This window comes from Furipterus horrens, unplaced genomic scaffold (genome assembly GCF_987537825.1).
Source record: "Furipterus horrens unplaced genomic scaffold, mFurHor1.1.pri manual_scaffold_11, whole genome shotgun sequence".
Classification (NCBI taxonomy): Eukaryota; Metazoa; Chordata; class Mammalia; order Chiroptera; family Furipteridae; genus Furipterus; species Furipterus horrens.
In genome coordinates this window covers 19438000-19458464 of record NW_028327181.1, presented here as the reverse complement: position 1 = coordinate 19458464, position 20465 = coordinate 19438000, and the positions used below count along the sequence as shown (strand labels likewise).

The window sequence follows — 20465 nt, the reverse complement described above, 5'->3', positions numbered from 1 at the left end:
TTTTATTGATGATTCTTAATAAATGATATTATCGATAAAGAGTTTTCCTATTTTATATCACTACAAGATGTTCCAGGCTCATCTTGTACTTTTCCTGCTCCAGACCTGTAGCAATTTTCCTAAGGAGCCCTGTTCCTTTTAGTGAGGAATGGTATTTAGAAACCAAGATCTTAGTGTTAGCTGTGCTCATAGTTATTTGGGTATCATTGCTTCTCGGCACTTTCATTGGATATAGCTAGAAAACCTTTTTTAAAAATAGTAAGTTCATACTTATTGGTACCTCCAGTTCTAATCTACACTAGAGTTCTTCCTCTTCTCCTCCATCTCATATTTATATCTTCCCCATAGTAAGAACCCTGGTTCCCAACATCCTCTGTATGTATACTCATTTGGCCAATCCTAAAATACACATTAAAAAGTTTTAGAATTACTACTCTTACGCTACTCCCAAGAACAAATCTACTAGGTAAGGTTCAGGACTTCTTTTTAGTTCTTTATGTTGTTAGGCTATTTCCCATGGAGGGTGTACAAAAGCCATTCAGAGTCATCCTCTTTTCTTCTGTTTGATTATGTTAACATTTGATTCTGTTTGTACCCAGTTTTAGGACTGCCTCCCCATCTTGCTGATTTAATTTACTTTAACTTCTATATTGAAATATAAATTCATATACCATAAAATTCACCTCTTTACCATATACAATTTTATGGTTTTTAGTATATTTACAAGATTGTTTAACTGATATATTTTTAGAATATGTAAAACAAATTATTCAAAAATCATAACTATATAAAAATATATTCTTAGAAGTTTTATTTCCTGTCCCTCTGTCCTGTTCCCACTCACTTTGTATGGGTATTTTGATTAGTTTCTGGCTTTCCTGAGTTTCTGGTTTTGCTTTTTAAAAAATTACCACAAAAATAAGAAAATATGTATATTTTACTTCTGTTTATTTTTGTCCCTTTCTTACATAGAAAGGTATTTTACAGTGTATACTCTGTGCACTGTGATTTTTTTCCTTTTTTAATTTAACAAAATATTATTGAAATCACTATTCATAGGATCTTTTAAATTCTTTTTACAGCTATATTTACTCCATCTTAGAGATGTATCGTACTTTATTTAACCAGTATTCTTGTGTATGGGCCTTTAGGTTGTTCTCACTGGTTTGCTATTAAATATTATGCCACTATAAATAATCTTGTGCATATGTATCCCCCCTCCACTCATCTTGAATGGTTAGAGATGTACCTTCATTATAAATTCATCAATGTTAAAATGCTAGGTCAAAGGGTCAGTGCATATGTAGTTTTGCTAAATATTGCCAGATTCCTTTTCCACTTCCGAAGCTGTTGGCCTAGAATTTAGCTTTCTGGGCTCAAATAAGTTTAGAGTGATTTACTTCTAAAATAAAACAATTTTGAGACCAACCAATATGAAAAACTTTAGGATAGGATGCTGGGACAGCAGCATAAACAGCCATTGTCCCCAGCAAATTACAAGATATGGTTACCTCTCTAAGTTAATTTTCACTTTGTCCTCTGTTTTCTAGTTTTTAGAACTTCATCATTCTCTTCCACATTCTCTTTGTGACTACTATGTGCCTTTAAAAAATCCTGTTACTGTTGTTTTAATGAGTTTCAGGAGAGACTAGAGGTTAATAAATATGTTTGTTCAATCTGATGTCTTTAACCGGAAGCTTCAACTTTCAGAACTGGACAGACTCATAAAGTTGCCCTGCCCTTTCTTAGGAAGATGTGATCTTGTAAAAGAGAGAGTAAAGCAAGAAAAGGAGATGGCTGGCGTTCAGGAAACAGGGTCCCAGAAGAGGCGGACAGCAAATGAACCCCAGGATCCCAGCCATACTGTAGCCCAGAGGGCAGCCCATTTGCTCCGGTTCTAGAAGGTGAAGGCATAAGAGGGGCTTTCCAGGAAACAAAGTGGAGCAGGAGACTCTGATGCAGTGCATTTTGAGTGTTTAAAAATTTTGTTTCTGCCCTTTGTTATCTGGTATAGCAGCTAAAAAAATTAATGGTGGCTATACAGAAAACCAAGTAAATTTTAAAATCTATGCGAATATTAACTCTGGGAAAAAAAGAAAGTTGTTAGAGAATAAAATAACCTTAATGTCCTATTTGGCTTACAAGTGAAGATACTTACAGTATTATATTATTCTTCTAGCATTAATTATGAAATTGATTCTACTCTCTTGGGAAGGTAAGAGCGTGTGTGAGCTAAACCTTTACCTACCCTAACATCAGTCAGTGGGTATGTCAGAAGAAATAAAGTAAAACAGGTGTCCCTGGGATAAGGATAAGCAGGGCTTTCTGTTTAACCTTGTGATCCACATAACGTAGGAATAAGCCCTTAGGTGAGGTGTTCTTTTCAGGTCCGTCTGCTTCTGCCATATCTCTGCTGACAATTGAGACCCAAGGCCATAGCTTGAGTGTCATAGGACTATCTGGTGGCTTCAGCTCTTGTCAGGAGCAGTAGCAGAAGATAAGACATTCCCTCTGTGAACCGGTGCCTCTGACATTCGTGGACCCAGAGGCAGTAGAAGGGAGGCAGGTTTAGGAGCTTATGGGACCTTAGTTTTGCAGTCATTCTCCGTGTTGTGTTACATGTGTCCACATGGGGAGTAAAATGGGAAAACAGAAGTGCTCATATTGGTATTTCATGAGCATAGCTCAATACTTCGATAGAACAGAAACAAAGATGGTGGTCGCTGGGTTAGCACACCCTTAGCCTCAGTGATATTCTCACTAGTGAGGCCACCCTGGCCCTAGGTGGGAAGAGAATCAGTTTAAGGGACATGAACATGTATGACATAGTGGAAATAACATTAGGAATTTCATATCCTGTTTTGGTAAGCAAATGTTATTTGACTTAGCGAGTTACATCTGATTTTTGACCATGATTCTAAACCTGTTTTGATATAAAGTAGGAAAATGACGTGTATTCTGACAGCTTGGAGTGCTGTGGAGGCTCTATTGTCTTGCCCTCTCCTTTATCAAGAGAGGTTATAAGCTCATCTAGACCCTATATCATATTTGGACAAGTTCTAGAAACACAACTAGAAACACATTTTGTCTTCTGCTTGCATGCCACTACCTGCCCTGACTCAGTTTCCCTGTTGGACTTGAGGTTCTCAAACAGACCCCCCAGCTTTCCCTTGAGGCTTGTGCTGGGGAAGCAGAAAGCCTGTTGCCCCAATGGAGCTGAAAGCCAGGAGAGGAGGTGGCTGCCCAGGGGCTCACGTGGAGACAGGCTTCAGGTGGCCAAGCTGTGAGGCAGGGGGCTCACGTCCTGTGGCCTTGGAGGAGAAGGAGCACCTGCCTCCCTGATGCTCCACTTGTGCCCTGAGGCAAGTCTCCTAACACTCTGAGCCTACTCTTCCATCTGTTATAAAACATTTCCCTTTTCCTCGTTTTTTTCAGTATCAAGTCAACCATGTTGGCTTCTTGTTGCTTCACATCTCCTTCTGTGGGATCCCATTCCGTCTTTGGTGGCTGAAGCTGCTCTGAGGTCCTGGTGAGGACATCTGAACAGAGAAGAGCACAAATGGCAGGACTTCACGGGTGGACTTGGGGTTGGGTTGCGCACTTGGACTCAGCCGGTCCCAGGCCCAGCCAGTTGCTAGATGGAAGAGGAGGGCATATCTTATCACTAAGGAACAATAGGATCATCCGCTGTTTCACTCACTGCTCACTGCTGTGTTCCCCATGCCTAGGACAGTGCCTGGCACCCTGAGATGGAGAGGGGACTGAGGGAAAGGGAAAGTTGCTCTGGGGTGTCTGCATCGCTGCACGTGAATCAGCGCAGCCAGCCATGAGAGCTGCACACCCTCCAGCTGACCCTAATGGGGAAGCACTGGCTGAGTCTCAGAAGCAAATTCTTTATTGTCAGCAGTCTGCAAGTGTGCTGATCCTGTGCTTTGCCTCCTGCCTAGCCGCCCCATCTCCTGCTCCTCCAGCGTGCTTGGAAACCCCTTGTCCAGCATCAGCGCCATCTCCTTGACCAAGCCCTTCCTCTTGCTGTCGAAGGCCTGTGTCTGTGCTGGTGGGTTTCCTTGGCAGCATGCTATGGGTGCTGAATAAATGAGTGATGAGGGGAGAGATGTGGATTTGGATAGGAAGAGAAATTACTGGAAAGAGAAGGGCTCAAAATTGCCGCCCGAAGCGCAGAGAAGCCTACTCAGCACAAAGTAGCTGCCTCCATCACCGCCAGGCCTTCTTTCCTTAACTCTTTACCCTCTTGCCCCTTCACCCCCGTGATGCAGATGGCTTCTCTCGTGCTGAGTCAACATCCAGGCCACTGGACGATGTTCCTGACCCGCTAACCCAGCAGAACGCTCTGTTACCCTTTCTTTCTCTTGCCCCCTCTGTCCTAGATCAGTAGTTTTTCAACTGGTATGCCCCAAGAATTTTTAAGACATGTAGTACCTGACTGTTTAGTCAAGGACACTGACCTCTTTTCCCCTTAGATTGTCAAATTAAAAAATGACTGTAGTCAGTACAACAATAGCCATCTGGTGTGAATGAATCAAAATTATTCCCTTTTTTTTTTTTTTTTTTTTGGTCAGACGAGCAAAAAATATATTTGTGTGTGTGCCTCCAAATGTTAGTAATTAGTCTGTGTGCTGTGAGATGAAAAAGGTTGAAAATCACTGTCCTAGACCCATCTGCTTTTCTGCGAGCATTGTGGCCTCTCATAGACCAGATGCTGCTCTTGGTCTGGGGAAGAAGCCGAGATGCGAAGTGGAATCACAGGTCTTGCTCGTTTGAGTAGATAGAAGGGAGATGTAAAATTCAGGCGTAGCTTCTACCACACCCAAGCTCATCCTCAAGCCTGTCCCAGACATGCCTGCCTTTGCCCAAGCTATGCCCTCTTCTAAGAAGCCCTTCTGTTCGCCTCCCTCATCTCCCAGTCCTAAGGCCACCCTCCCTCAGCAGGCCTGTGTGGCTCTTCCTGATCCTCGGCCTGCCTGGGGAAGGGGCAGGAGGACTTCGTAGTGTCCCTGTGTCTGAGCTGTCGGTCTCCTCCTGGGAGCACTGTGCTCAGGGTGTGTGCATGGGGCACTCCAGTCCTGGAGAGGTGGCGTCGCTGGCCCCTGTGGCTGGGTGTTGGAAGGGAGCAGCTGCAGCCTCGGGCCCTTCCACAGGGGCAGCAGCGAAGGAGGTGGTTGTGTTGGTGGTGAGGTTGCTCCAAAGACCTTAAAGATGCTTCTCCTTTGAGGTCTTTGCTTTATTTATGTTGAGCTTAGCTCAGACACTGTAGAACATTTTATATTTTAGAATGATTCACAATCAAATGGCACCTGACTTCCATCACATGGCCTGAGATGGAGCTGGAAATACCCGAATACTTAGTGGGGCAGAGAACCAAATCTGACAGGGCTCATAACTGCCCAGGGTCTCAGAAGGAAATGATGAGGCACAAACAGATTTCTACACAAGTCATTCAGAGCAACCCTTCACAGAGTAATGAGAGAACATAAGCAGCCTAAGCTGTGTACCATAGGCGATCGTGGTATTAAAGAAATCCATTCACAAAATGCAATGCAGACATGAAGAATATGGAAAGCAACTTATCTGTAGTCTTAAACTTACAAAGCAAATTCTAAAATAGAATATTTGATGTGATCCCAGTATTTTTAAGGATTTATGTTGAAAAAGACTGAAGGGTGGACCCTGACAGTAATGGCTACTACCTTTTTTCTTTTCAAACTTTCATGTTTTTCAAATATTTCACATTGAATATTTTATAATGGGAAAAAAATAATTATTTATGAAATAAAAACAATTTCAGAGTCTGTGGTAATAGCAGAACCAGATGGCTAGAGAAGCTTTAGTCAGTGGGGCTAATTGCCAGCCACAGAGTCGGGGAAGGTGGGTTAATGGGGCACCACCCTACCGCGCAACCCCTTTCCTGTGATTCACCATGGTCCTCCACCCCCCACTCCCCGCCGTACCATGCCACGCCCCTTGCCAAGCCAAAACACGTCCACCGTGTCCTTTGCCTCAGGCCAGCCATGCACACTACGGGCTTGGGTGTCTGTGGGTCTGTCTGTGTGTAGCTGTGCAGACCAAGTTTGTCACGGTCTGTCCTGACCTTGCATCAGGTAGCCTTCGCTATGTACCACAGTGACCCCGGGCAGGCAGAGTGCAGAGGAGGGTGGCTCAAGAGGGACATTGCCTCTGGCTCTTTCCTACATAGGGGGTTGGAGAACCCCAGAAAGAGACTGGAAGGACCAACATTTAAATTACTCTTAGATCGTGATGCATAAAACTAGAATTCTTCCTCGTCTTCAGCTTCCTGCTAACGCTTCCAACCGTGCGTCAAGGCCTGCTGCACACCAGGGCCTATGCCAGTCACAGGGAGCAGGCAGGAATGTACCACGACCCTAACCTGGAGGCTGTGAGAGGGGCCAGTAGAGAGGTGGACAGACGGTGACTCAAGCCCAGTGCCAAGAGGATTACACACAGAAGTTCCCCTTTCGTGCTAACAGGGGAGGCTCCCAGGCATTCTGGGGTGGGAGGGCAGCCTTGGCTCTGAAAGGAACCTCCCTGGGGCTTAGAGCTACTGGGGGATGGTCCTCAGGAATGCCCACCCTGTGCTGTGCCAGCAGTAGCCTGTTAGAAAATGCAAGGGAGGGAAGACCTCATTTTACAATAGCAGTAAAAAGATGAAGACTGCTAAGGGATAATTTTAATAAGCCATGCATATGACCCGTCTGATACAAACAGCAATGTTTTATAGAGTTCTTAAAAAAACCTGAATGAAGGGACTATCCTGTGCCCACACTTGGTCCGTCCGCCAAGCCTCAGGTAGCCCGGCCGCGCTGCCTCCAGAACAGTGCTTACAGCCCACTTCTCTTTTTGCTTCCAGAAGTGACTGGGGACTCGCGTCCTTACCATGGGAAGGAGGCTGTGGATTCGCGGCAGGGGCGGGCCCGCGGTGGCGACTCCACGCATTTCCACACAGTGAATGTGGCACAGCCCGTTCGCTTCAGCAGTAAGTTGCAGACCTGCCCTGTTCGTGACCGAGCCTCACAACCCCACGCAGCCCCTGGCTGTCCCGGTGCCGCTTGGCTGTGCATCTTTTAAAGCAGCCCCTCAGGGTGGTCATGGGGCATTGTCCTCCCTTGGGAAGAGGCTGGGCGGTGACCCTCCCAAGGCCACCCAGGCCGAGCGTGGTGAAGCCTTGATGCCAGCCCGGGCCCCAGAGCCCTGCTGCTTGTTCTCACAGGACGGCTGCCTCTCAGAGCCAGGCCGCAGAAGCCCTTCCGTAGACGGAAACAGGCTCCAAGAAACTAGGCACAGCGAGCGGGTGGTGTGGGAAGGCTCTGCCAACATTTGTAAACATGTTTTAAAAGTGACTACTTAGAGGTTCCCCGTGACATTAAGATTTTAAAGGAGCCTACCAAGACTAAGGAAGGTTGGAAGGCAGAAAAACCACAGCAAACAGACACTTAGGCACAGTGCCCTATGTAGTAAGCATGATGAGCAGCGACTCGCAGGGACAGGAGGAACGGACGTGACACATGACGCTGGGCCTCGGTGCTGGGTGGTCTGTTAATCCTGACCATGCAGTCGCTCAGCGCTGGGGAGCACCTCAGGTCCCTCGGCTTTGCCACGTATAGCTGAGAACTCCAGGGATTCTCACGGGGACATAATGCAAGCTTGGCGAGTGAGGAACCTGGGCCTCTGACAGGTCCCACAGCCAACGGGACAGCCTGTGGAAGCGTGACACTCAGCCCATGCACTTTCTGCCCATCACTTACCTACTTTCTTCTGCGTAGGTAATGCATCTGCCTAGGGAATAATTCCACAAAGTTCAACAGGTAAAAAAAAGATACTACCTCTCTCCGTTGCTCTCATTCACTGACTTCTGTCCCCAGAGGTCTTCCTCTGGAGCCATCCCAAGAAGTGGGTGAGGAGGCAAAATAGAGCCCTGAGCTGATGCTCACCATCCAAGATGCTTGGCCTCTGCACACCTCGGGGTCCCCACCTCTAACTGGAGACAGGAAGGAACCCACGTGTGGGGACTGCGGCAGGTGAAACACATTGTGGTGGTAGGGAGCTTAGAAATACACAGTAAAAGGCCTCCTGGTGATCTACCTGAACTCACATCCATGTCACACATGCTACACACCTCCCCTTTTCTGCTTGATGGGCCCTGAGGGCTGGCTCCTGTCTACAGCGAAGGCCTTCCTATGAGCTCCATCACATGTAAGCAGGCCCTCCCTGTGGGTAGGTGGTGCTCTCTCATTGTTCATAAGATACACACACGTGCTCTAAATAATAAAAACATGAGCTTTAAAAAGTTTTACTAGTTTCACAGGATGTAGATTCATCAAAAAGTTATATTTTGTTAACTGACTTTGTTTAAAGGAAGTGTTGCACTTCATCAGTGTGCTCTTAGTTAGGACGTAGATACCCCACCATTGAAGGTTATAGATACTGTAGGACAGGTCATTGTCCTCATCCATGGCCAGCCATGTGGTGTGGAGCATTGCTAACCCTGGGGGTGGGTCCACCTGACAAGGAGATATCTGACCCAGCTCATCAGCGGAGACTCTGACTTCCACTGACTACTTGGCTTTTACCCACCATGGAACCGCCTGGGCCTCATTTTCTCATTTGTGGGAAGCAGGACTTGGTCCCACAGTCTCAGTGGCCCTTCCAGTCCTGATCTCCTGAGTTTCTGTTTTAGCAGAGTGCTGGCCAGTACCCATGTGAACAGAAAGGGAGGGCTGGGGAGTACTCAGGAAGCAGTGGGCTTGCTGGGGGGTGGGGGGTGGGAGACACCAGAGAGCTACCGTTGGGGCAGTGAGGGCAGTGTGGCAGGGAGCCTCCTTGCTCACTCCCACCAGGCCTTGTAGTGAGCTGGCATGGGCATTTCCACCATCTTCAATCAGACTTAATCAGAGAATGAAATCTACTTTATGGAAGGAACTCAGCAGCCAGTCTTTACTACCAAGTAAATTAAAGACCTTATCAAAATGGGAGGAATCACTTGACATACTTGTATCTTAGCTTACATCTGTATCTTAGAGAAATATGTATTTTGCACAGTATGTGGTCCCAGAGGCAGAGCTTTTCCTCTTGAGCCTGTTTCCCCATTTCTCTAGGGTGATTTCTGAGCAGCATATACAATTTTGTTTTGGAGTGAGGATCCTAATTTTGGGGGTCACTCCCCTTCTGTCCTTCATGCTTCCTAGGGAAGTGCCCAACAGGGTGGCACCACTATGAAGGGACGGCCAGCTGTTACAGGGTCTACCTGAGCGGGGAGAACTACTGGGACGCTGCACAGACCTGCCAGCGCGTCAACGGCTCCCTCGCCACTTTCTCCACCGACCAGGAGCTGCGCTTCATCCTGGCCCAGGAATGGGACCAGCCAGAGCGGAGTTTTGCTTGGCAGGACCAGCACAAGTAAGTCCTGGGTGGGGGGATTGAGGAGCTTGGGGGTCAGGCCATTGCCCACCAAGCACATGGCCTCTTGGTGGCTGTGGCAGACCTAAGGCATAGCCACCAGCTGGAAAATTGGGGAAGAGCAGCTCCACCCACTGGAAATAGAGATCCAGGGGTTTAGAGTGGGCATTGAGATGGAGTGGGTGCTCTTGGAAGGGCAGAGACAGGCTGCCACCTTGTGTCACCTTGGCCAGTCCCTTTTATTTGTCCTCCTCTGTCGGTTCAGCTGTTGCTGCTGACCTGCCTACGTCAGGAGGGGCTACTCAGTGTGGGCCTTTGTGGGCCCAGCACAACGGGTGCACAGGTGGGTGGTAGTCCCTTCAGAGAAGGTGGGCTCCGCCAGGCCCTCTGCTAATTGCTCTCCATGGGCTCACTCATTCAGCCCTCCCGGAAACCACAGGAGGCTGGAGGGCAAGAAGACTGAGGCCCAGGAGGGCAAGCATGTGACTGGGCACATGCTGGGTGTGCCTGCCTGGGTTCCAACCAGGCAGCCTGGCTCCAGAGCCTGGCTCTTGATCCTTAGGCTGGCACCTCCCACCCAGCCCCTAGTCTGTGGGGTGAACAAGTGCTGAGGCCTATTGTGTGCGGCCTCCTGCTGCCCCGTCCACGCCGCTGGGGGCAGGAGTGTGATTTGCAGGGGTCGCAAGACCCTGTACTCCCTCCCAGCAATGGCACAGACTGCCATGCTACCATAGTAACAAGATGACCCAGTGAACAGCCTTTTTACCACCAGAGCTAGGTTTGGGCTCTACCACCATCCCCATGACATTGGCAAATTATGAGACCATGCTGTTTTTTTCTGCAGCTACAAAATGAGGAAAATAACTCCTAGCTCACAGGGTGGTTGTAAGTTTGTGGAAAAGCGAGGCGGCTCAGCCCCACGTGTGGGGAGGCACCCTGTCTCCTCAGGGTGGGCCTGTGCATGGCAGTAGACTGAAGGGGCAGAGCGGCCCCATGCCAGGGCTCCCCACGTGGCAGTGGGCCTACTGAAGGCATGTCCAGGGCTGGGCTGGAAGGCTGGGGTGAGGGACGCACAGTCAGCAGGTGGCTGCGGCAGTTGGCCAGGTCTGCGTGCACGATCCCCTCGGTGCTGTGAGGTGTGCGCTCAGCAGCAGCTGCAGCCTGGATGAGCTGGCTCTGGGCGTGAGCACGCTTACCCACTACTGCAGTGGGTGCTCACAGGGGCCTGGTTTTCATCAGGATTAATTCACGTACCATAAAACTTACTCCTTGGGAGGCTACTGTTCTGTGCCTTCAGTGGTTCCCAGGGCTCTGCGTCCACCCTGGGTAAGATGGGTCTTGCTTAACATATGGAAAGCTTTATTGGGTCAACTAATAAGAACAGTATTGGCAGGAGTCACTCAAGATAAAACTTTTCCTGACCTGTGAATTTATTGTTTATAATTTTAGTGTCTTTTATTAAAATTAAGTATCAAAAACTTAAAAAATCATTAGTACTTTAGAAGTTCACTACGGTAGTGGTTAGTGTAACTATTTACACAGCATGCACAGTCCGTGGCCGCTACCCTTCTGCCGCGCTGAGTTCCCCTGCACTTTTGCCCTCTTGCAGGCTGTGGGTTGGCTACCAGTATGTTGTCACAGGCCGGAACCGCTCCTTAGAAGGTCACTGGGAGGTAGCAGCATTCAAAGGTAAGCCTTTCTGATTTTTCAGATGTGTTGTGGAGTTTGAAATCAGGGTCTACCATCCTGACCTGGGGGTATTGCTAGGGTCTCCTCTCCGCCCCCCACCCCGTCTCATGAGGGATACCTGATTCAGGGAACATGGAGAGGAGTGGGCCCCACACCACAGGGAGGGCTGTGATGATGGGCTGGGTTCGTTCCTGAAACCCATGGTTGCTGCTTACTTCACCAGATTTCTAGACCAACCAGCCTCCTTTTATAGTTAAGGACTTTAACTAGGGCATAAAAATAAGCATACGAAGTGTGCAGCTGGCATTAGCCAGGAAGGGAAGGACAAGCTTTCTAGGGCCGAGAAGTTCAAAAATCCAAAACTTGGAGGAATGCTGCCAGGCAGCTAACGTTAACCAGAAGCACCTGCTGGAGCCCCAGACTCCCTGACTCCTCTCATACCTCACACCCTTTGAGACACGTCCAGAATCTCATCACTTGTTGCCAGATTGCAGCCACCAGAGCTGCTGTCACTCACCTATATTACTGCAGGCACTGCTGCCCGCTTGGTCTCCTTGATGCCACTGCCGCCCTCCCGTCTCCTCGTTTGCCTGAGGCTCCTCTACTTCTCTGTCCCCAGCTATCCGTGACTGTCCTCCCACAGAGACACTGTCCTCACCGAGGCCCGCAGTGCCCCCTCCCTCTGCCAGCCCCTTCCACCACTCCCCCGGCCCTCCTGTTCAGCCACAGGGATGCCCGCTCTTCCCCCAGGTCGCCTTTGTTCCCACTGAAGCCCTCCCTGGGCCCCTGCTTCCCAGCTCAGGGCTCATCGCAGTGCAGCGCAGTGTCACCGGGCTGGCCCCGGGTGGTATCTGGTCCCACTTGGGGATTAGGTGGGGCCTGCTGTGCCTGGCGTCCCGGACTGCACAGATGGGGGTTTCTGGGGAAGGCCTGCTTCCCTCAGCGAGTCTGGGGTGGTGGCGGGCAGGGTGTCGGCACCAGGCTTTTCTGAGCAGAAAGCGTGTTGCAGCGCTGCTGGCAACGACCCGCTCTGGGGCACCTTCCTACCTGGAGGGCTTGTGCTGGGGAAGCCTGGCCTGGATTTTTCCCGACTCTGCCTGAGCTCTCTCTTCTCTTGCTGCTGGTGTATCTCACTGCATCGCTGTAATAATTTCTAGCCATGACTGGGGCCAGATGCAGGGTCCCTTGATTCCTAGCAAAGCAGTGAGCCTGTGGATGGTGTGAGACCCCCAACCCAAGCAGTGTCAGGAATATCGGCATACCCCTCTTCCTCCATTTTCTGCTCTCAGGCTTGCCTTCACCTCCATGCTCCAGCTTTCTTTTTGCTGTAGCAGCCATGGCTTTCTGACATGTATACTTCACTTATTCTGTTGTTCGGCATCTGTGTCCACCATTTACAGCCCTCACTCAAACATCAGCTCCACAAGGCAAGTTGTTATTGTCCAGTGTGCCTGGTTACAGGTTTGGGGCTTGCCAATACTTGTTATATCTCAAGGGAGAATGATCAGGATCCTGTGTTAGATTCTTGGGACTTGGACAAGAGGCTTAGAGGTTCATGGCCCCCTCCCTCAACACCCCTGGGCTGCAGGGTGGTTTCTGATCATCTGATTCCCAGCTTGGAAAGCGGTAGCTGAGTGGATGACAGAGAGTCTCCCCAGAGCTGGGAGTGGATCCCAGGGAATGAGCGCTTTCCAGGAGTTCACCTGGCCAGCTGATGCTCCTGATGGGTGTGGGAGCCACAGTTCTGCCTAAGTTAGCGCATTCATGGCAGATGCAGCGGGCTCCTTCTTGAGTCCTTCTCTATTTATCACTTGATACTCTGTTGTAAGGGAGAACTTTTCCCTCCTCTCCCGTTTATTTATTTATGTTCGTTTTATCCGTATGAACTCATACATTTTCATTACTGTGTTTATAACCCATTACTTTACTCTTCATGTCGTTCTTGTACCTTTAAACATCCCTGGCTAAGCACAGTCCTCCTCTGGCTCTCAGCCTGGTATGGTTTGATCGTGTACTTGCCTCCCGGACAGCTCTACTTGGTGGCCCATGAGCTCTCTGATTGATAGTCCAGTTTCAGGGGGCCTTGGTCCCCACAAAGACTACACATGGTTGGGATATTGACATTATGTTGTAATGGCCCTCCCTTTGGTCTCCCCCACAGGTTCCTCAGAGGTGTTCCTGCCCCCAGACCCCATCTTCGCCTCGGCCATGTCTGAAAGTGACAGCATATTCTGTGCCCAACTCCAGTGCTTCCACTTCCCCACCCTGCGCCACCATGACTTGCACAGCTGGCATGCCGAGAACTGCTATGAGAAGTCTTCGTTTCTTTGTAAAAGAAGTAAGCCACCTTGAATGCGACTCCTTTAGTGAGCTGTAAGGAATGGTGCTTCTTGTGAGAATGTGGTTTTCTAATTTCTCATCCTTGTTGTCAACCTTGAGTGGACCTACCCATTTTATAGTGGGCAGCAGCGTACTGTGCCTGGCCCACGCCTCCCTCTGAAGGCAATGAGTTGCCTTGGGGGTGAGGGCTGGAGCCTGGGCTGGGACCCAAGGCTGGTCTGAGCCTGGCTGGCCTGCTCCTTAGTTCTGTGACCTGGGCAATGATTATGTCTCCTCATCCTTTTCTTCTCTGTTCTAGCAGAGAACAGGATTATGTGAGTTTTTTATCCTGGAACTCCCAGACTACATGAGTTATGTAGATTTGACTCCACTCTTCAGTCAGGCATAGACCAATGGATGTGGAATTTCTGAAGAGTATTTGTAGGCATTCCTACTCTATTCAGAGACTGGAGCCGACTTTCTTTTCATGTCCCTTTGTCTTTCACTGAACACACATCCCTTTGGAGACCACCTCCGCTTCATCCTTAGTCCCTTTTCCAGGTATCTGTCATGTCTGCCAGCTTAAGGCTCTGAGTTCTCAGCCCCCACCTGACTGTGGCCATGGTCATTTCTCTTCCTCTAGTTCTAGGTCAGCTCTGCACAGAGTGTACTGAATGTGTCTCAGTACCAGCAGTTTCTTGGGCAGCTCATTCAAAACATTCTGATTTGGCCTGACTGGTGTGGTTCGGTTGGGTGTTGTCCCACAAAGTTAAAGGTCACCAGTTCAATTCCCAGTCAGGGCACATGCCTGGGTTGTGGGTTTGGTCCCTGGTCAGGGCACATATGAGAGGCAGCTGATTGATGTTTCTTTCCCTCTCTCTCTTCTTTCCTTCCCATCTCTCTACAAATAAATAAATACAACAATTTAAAAGACATTCTGATTTTTAAATGGTCAATACATGCAGCAGCTACATCTTAGAATTGAGGAATTCTCAAAAGTAAACTGCTTAACCCTGACTGGTGTGGCTCAGTGGGTTGGGTGTTGTCCTGCAAACGGAGAGGTCGCTGGTTTGATTCCTGGTCAGGGCACTTGCCTGGGTTGCAGGTCAGGTCCCTGGTTGGGGGTGTGCGTGAGAGAGGCAACTGGTTGAGTGTTTCTCTTCCTCTTTCTCCCTCTCTTCTCCTCTCTAAAAATAAATAAAATCTTTTTTTAAAAAATAAAATAAATAAATAAACTGCTTAGGTACCTTAAAAGCAGACACTTCCATGGGCTTTCCCCTGGAGTCTGGCACTCTCCTGTGTCCCGGCTGTCCAGGCTCATGGCTAGGTGTGCCCTAGCCAGGTATGCTTTGTCCTGACAGAGTGCTGTAGTGACCTTTCTTGAACAACCACTAACAGGAGGGCTTTCAGGTTGATATTGCCAACTTCTCTGTTATGTTTGTGGGGAGAGTCAGAGCTGGTTCTGCTGGTAGTGCATACGTTTGTGTTTGTGTGTGCCATTGCAGGTCAAACGTGTGTTGACATCAAGGACAACGTGGTGGATGAAGGGTTCTACTTCACCCCCAAAGGAGACGACCCATGTCTGAGCTGCACCTGCCATGGGGGGGAGCCGGAGATGTGCGTGGCTGCCCTCTGCGAGCGGCCGCAGGGCTGCCAGCAGTACCGCAAGGACCCCAAGGAGTGCTGCAAGTTCATGTGCCTGGACCCAGGTGAGACTGATAGTGAGTCACAGGTCAGCCTCCCTGTTCAGGGCCAGAGACTGCATGGCCCATTGCATCCTTGGTGACGGGGGCTTGTGAGAGCTCACAACATATGGTGCAGCCGCGATGGCAGTGTTTGTTCACAGAGCTGTCTCTCAGGCTCTGATGGGCAAATACTTTAATGAGTGTGTGTCTCCCTCTCACAGCCTGGCTTCCTCTAACTGCTACCTTGCAGGTTGGCTCTCAGGTAACAGGTATCATTCATTGATGAACTTGAGTGTGGCTGTATGTTCCCAAATCAACTGTTACTGATGTCTTCAGACCTGTCTTTCTCCTCTCATTTTAAGACTGAGAGCAAGAGTCCCAATTTCTGTCCCTGTCTGAGTCCTTCTTGTTCTCTGAGTATGGTGATGTGGTGGGTTATGACAGTGTTCCTTGCTTACAGTCATGAATTTTTTCTATTAGAATCTGTAAGGAAAAGAATAAATTATTACCCTGTTTCTTGATAAAACTCCCCACTAGGTGGCGCTTTGCAGTGGACACTATGCAGCCATGTGGCCTCTGGGTGATGTTCCTTCCACTTCCAAAAAAAGAGCAGCGTGTGGGGTTTCTGCTCTGTAGGACCCTTAGGACCTATCAGACTTTATACAGCAGGCTGGGTGGTTCTCTGCATCAGTGCAGCTGGCATCTCTATGAATTCAGGAGAAATGCACATCAAAAGCATGAATTTGTTTACTTTCTTGGCTGCCACAGTACAAGAGTGACGTGGGCAGAGACTTGTGGAAGGCCTGGACTCGTAGACACTACAGAAAAGCAGCTTGGGTGGTGTCCCCGTGGAAGAGAGGCTGGTCTACATAGCGCTAGTGAGACTTGGCACTAGCATAGGAAGGCCAAACAAGAAGAATTGTTCCAGAGTGGAGAGTTTTCATTGTTCTTGCACGTGAGGAAAGGTGCTGGCAGAAGGGCAGAGCAGTGCCAGAGGCTGCCTAAGGGGGGACCACATCTGAAGTGCCCTGCTTGGATGACCTGGGATGCTGCACCTCTGGGCCCTACAGCCCAGCTACTACACAAGCCCTTGGCAGTGCTGGACAACTTGCACTAGACCAGCTCCCCATCAACACAGAGGGTCGGTAAAGTAGGGTGTGGGGAGGTCAGGAATTAACAACAGCCACTGATGGGCAAGAAGAGGGCAGGGGCTGTAAACAGGGACTTGGGGTGCAGTAGAAGTCACATCTTAACCTTCCTCCCTAATCACCTGCAGGAACCCAAGTGACTGGCCACCACATTTAAGCACTGCTGGGTGCGGGGGAGGATCTGAGAACTCTAGGAGCACCCTGGTGGGACCAGAGCCCAGGTCTGAACTGGGGCTAGTCACATTGCTCTACTGAGCCTCAGTTCCCCCCATAGAGGGACGTGTCTCCTTTGTAGTGTTGTGAGAAATCCGGCAGGTGCCAGATGCTGTAGCCGGATCTATAGTCCTGTTCCTTTTGGCCCCTCCTCAAGCCCTTGTGGCTTCCAGGGGCTCACACCCCAGCAGCAGGGGTGTGTGGAAGGATGGGGCAGGCACGGGGGCCTTTGGGGGAGACTGAGGAAGTTGCAATCCCCCTGGACAGGCAGAGCAGGCATCTCCCTGGCCTCTCACCAACTGGTATGGCGGGGCAGTGGCATGAGTGGGGTGCCTTGGGGCCGTCGCTATTGCAGTGAAGGTGTGCTGAGTGAGTGCCCTCACATGTGTGCCTGGGGCTGCTGTCAGATGGGGAGGGGTGTTTTCTCGCTGTGATTTAAGGACTCAGGCAATGAGTCCTTCACAGCTGCAGAGGAGTCTCATCTGTGGGCTGACCGTCCTTCCCCAGCGGTCACTGTGGACTACAGCTGCTCCCGGCCTGTCAGCAAAGCATGTAAATCGCAGTCCAGAATGAACCCCATGCTGTCACTTCTCCTTTTATCACCGCTCCCAGCCCAAGCCAGTTATTTCCTCCCCTGGATGCCACAGGCACCTCCTCACTGGCTTCTCTGACAGTCCCACCCTCCTTCCCCAGATCCCTGCCGTCCTCCATGCTGTGCGGCCAAGCCACAGCCCCTCAGGAGGCGACACTCCCACCCAAACCCCCCACTGGTTTCTTGCCATGTGAGAATAAAATGCAGAGGCCCAGCCCTGGCCTAGCCATGCACTGGTCCCCTGCTTTCAGACCCTCCCCATGTCCTTGGGAAGGCCCTCCCTGCTGCTGCCTCACAGGATACATGTCCCCTTTGCCTTTGATCCCTTTACCCTGTTCCACTGTGTTCAGGGTACTTCATGTAATTTAGAATTATGTATAGTGTTACTGCCTGTCTCACATGTATGGATGGTTGGTGAGGACAGAGACATTGACGCATTCCCTCAGTTTGTCTCCCCGACATCCAGAATCATCTTGTTGAGAGGAAGGTATGCACCCAGAGAAAGGCATGTGGCCTCTACAGGGGTCGCTCCTCCCTGGGTGTGCAGAGTGCGGCTGTTATCTTGTTGCTCTCAGAAACGCAGATCCTGGAAGGTGGCTTCCATGCCCACCAGGCTTCCTGGGCGTTTGCACACAGCAGGTATCAGAGCGCTGCCACTCTTGAAGGAAAGTGTTTGGTCACCTAACACAGATGAGCTGGGGGAGACCAGACCGCCTCTCTGACAGCTGAAGCAGGCAAAGGATCACATTGCCCATGTCATATTAAAAAATTTTTCTGGCCCATGATCTGCTTCTCTCCTGTGCTGTTACCACAGAATTCTTGGTTTTCAGCTTTTTCATCTCTGCCGTGATCAGACTGAATCAGGGAGTGCATTGCCTTGTCCTCAGTTGTGTGGCGGAGGGCCATGGCCTTCTCACGGCACTGAGTGCCTGAGAGCAGCGGGTCTCTTCTCTAACAGATGGGAACAGCCTGTTTGACTCCATGGCCAGTGGGATGCGTCTCATTGTTAGCTGCATCTCCTCCTTCCTCATCCTGTCTCTGCTGCTCTTCATGGTCCACCGGCTACGCCAGAGGCGCCGCGAGCGCATTGAGTCCCTGATTGGAGCAAACCGTGAGTGCCCCAGCTCCTACCTTGACGGTCACAGTGCAGGCCTGCCCCTGGCTGTGTCCCCAGGGGCAGTGGGGACACAGGAAGCAGGAAGGGGAGGACATAATAGAGGGTGCCAAAGGGCATCCCTGTCCCACCCAGCCACCTGTTCCTGGGCTGAGGGCAAACCTGGGGCACTAGAAGAGCCCTTTGTAGGACCCAGCGTGGAAAAAGGATATACCTCTAGAGCCGGCTGACTCCAGCCTCTCCTACCAGGAGAAGGAGCAGCAGATGCCCGTGGCCATAAGACACCTTAGTGTGTCTCACCCTCCTCAGTCCAACTTGCCTGGTGACTTACACCCCCAGAAGAACTTCTGAAGTGACCCCGTGTCTCCATTAGCAAGCTGGGGCTCCCCAGACCTGTGTGGGCCAGGGCAGGATGGTGCAGGCAGGCAGGAGAGAGTTCAGAATCAAGAGGGCAAGAGTGCTGAGCGACCACACCAGCTTCAGTTAGGGCCTTGCTGCCTCCCAGGGAGCCCAAGTCACATCTGAAGTCCCCACACCAGTGTAGGTCGACAAGGGTTTTCCCAAGACCTTCCTCAGCTCTCACTGAGCTGCAGGGTGGGCAGAACCCGAAGGCAGTCATGGGTTAAAGACCTACGGAAACATGTTAGAGCAGAAGAGGTGTGGCAAGGGCTGGAGCGCAGCAGGCAGACCTGTTGCATGTGGGTGATGGGTAGGACATACTGACGGGAGGGGACCAGGGCAAGGTTCAGGGCTCTCATGTTGTCAGGTGGGCACAGAAATGTGACAGTTGGAATGTCTGGCACTCTGGGTCTGGGAGAGGTGGGGCGTCTTCGAGTGACATGAGCCTGTTGCTTGTTTCTGGCTTCCAATGCCCAGTGCACCACTTCAACCTTGGTCGGAGGATCCCCGGCTTTGATTACGGCCCAGATGGGTTTGGCACAGGCCTCACGCCGCTGCACCTTTCTGATGATGGAGAAGGCGGGACTTTCCACTTCCATGACCCTCCGCCCCCCTACACTGCGTACAAGTACCCAGACATTGACCAGCCTGATGACCCACCGCCACCCTACGAGGCCTCCATCAACCCCGACAGCGTGTTCTACGACCCTGCAGGTGCTTCCCCCACAGGGAGAGGGAGCAGCCTGTCATCGGCTACCTGGTCTGCAGGGCCTGAGGCCCAGGGGACCTCCCCAGGGCATAGGGCTGTGAACCCCACTTCTTCCCAGTTTCCTGTTGCTATCTCCGGTTTTCCCGTTAAAGTGAACTTCCACCTGTCTGTGACCAGGCTTTTCCCACGGTTGCATGTGCAGGTGACTACTGATGGTGGTCGCACTGCCACTTGCCTCCTTCCTGGGAACACCTACTGGCAGACACCTCTCAAGACACCCAGTCCTGACTCTGTGGAGAGCTGGGAACCAGGGATTGGCAGTCAGGGGGACAGGGCTGGTCCAGAGCCAACCACTGAGTTGTAAAGACATGGAGCACATGTGGTGAGCTGAAGGGACACCACTGTGACATTCCCTCATGTCCTAAGGAAGCTTTGTGACATGGGAAGAAAACACTGGCTCTGTGGTATTGGGCCAGTTACTTGAGTAAGTTCCTTCCAGGGCTGTGCAGCAAAGAAGGAATTGTATGTGTCTTGCCCATCGCCTGGCTTGTCCCTGTCCCTGGTGTGCAGTGCAGAGCAGATGCCTGACACTTCCCTATGTGACACACACACACAAAAAAACCCACCCCCCATGGTACATTGCTGGCAGTGCCCTGCCCGAGGGCGGCTGGCTTTTTGCATGCCCACACAGCACAGCAGGGTGGCATTGTGAGGCCCGCACTGTTGTGCTCTTTGTCCTGTTTGTTTCTTTGGTCAGCTAGTACCCCTCGTGGTGGGTGTGGGCAGGAGAAATTTGGATTCAACCCCTGCCCTTGAATTGTATTGTCACCATCTGCTTCCTGCCATGAATGCTGCTGGGAGCCCAGCCCCTCCACAGACCAGGGGAGCAGAGGTCCCAGGGCGGGGCAGCAGGACTGCTGAGGCGTGGGGGTCAGCCAGGAGAGGGGCACGTGCTGAGCTGAGAGCCTGTGGTGCTAAGGAGCAGGCACACCCCAGTGAGCTTGTTGCCACAGAGCGTGTCAGACGAGAGCTTCGTGTCAGACCCCTGCGCCGTTGGCGGGGCTGCCTGCTCTGCCCCATCACTGTCTCATACTCTTGTCCCCGTAATCCAGCTGCAGCTCCTGATCTGCAGCTGCGAGCACTGTTCCATCTGTCCAGCTGCAGC

The 20465-nt window shown here is 50.8% G+C and overlaps 1 protein-coding gene across 4 annotated transcripts in view; it reads left to right on the top strand.

Annotated features, from left to right (window-relative positions):
• The window catches only part of DGCR2 (DiGeorge syndrome critical region gene 2), a 59430-nt gene that overhangs the window by 38151 nt on the left and 814 nt on the right, over nt 1–20465 (top strand). For 2 of the 4 annotated variants that reach the window (XM_090290837.1, XM_090290839.1), the window contains 7 exons: nt 6887–7012; nt 9222–9432; nt 11042–11121; nt 13283–13459; nt 14946–15149; nt 18037–18189; nt 19069–19305. In XM_090290837.1, coding sequence (XP_090146963.1) covers nt 6887–7012; nt 9222–9432; nt 11042–11121; nt 13283–13459; nt 14946–15149; nt 18037–18189; nt 19069–19305 — 1188 coding nt within the window. Of the gene's footprint in view, nt 1–6886; nt 7014–9213; nt 9433–11041; nt 11122–13282; nt 13460–14945; nt 15150–18036; nt 18190–19068; nt 19306–20465 lie in introns of all 4 variants that reach the window. The other 2 variants (XM_090290836.1, XM_090290838.1) reach the window with 1 other exon arrangement.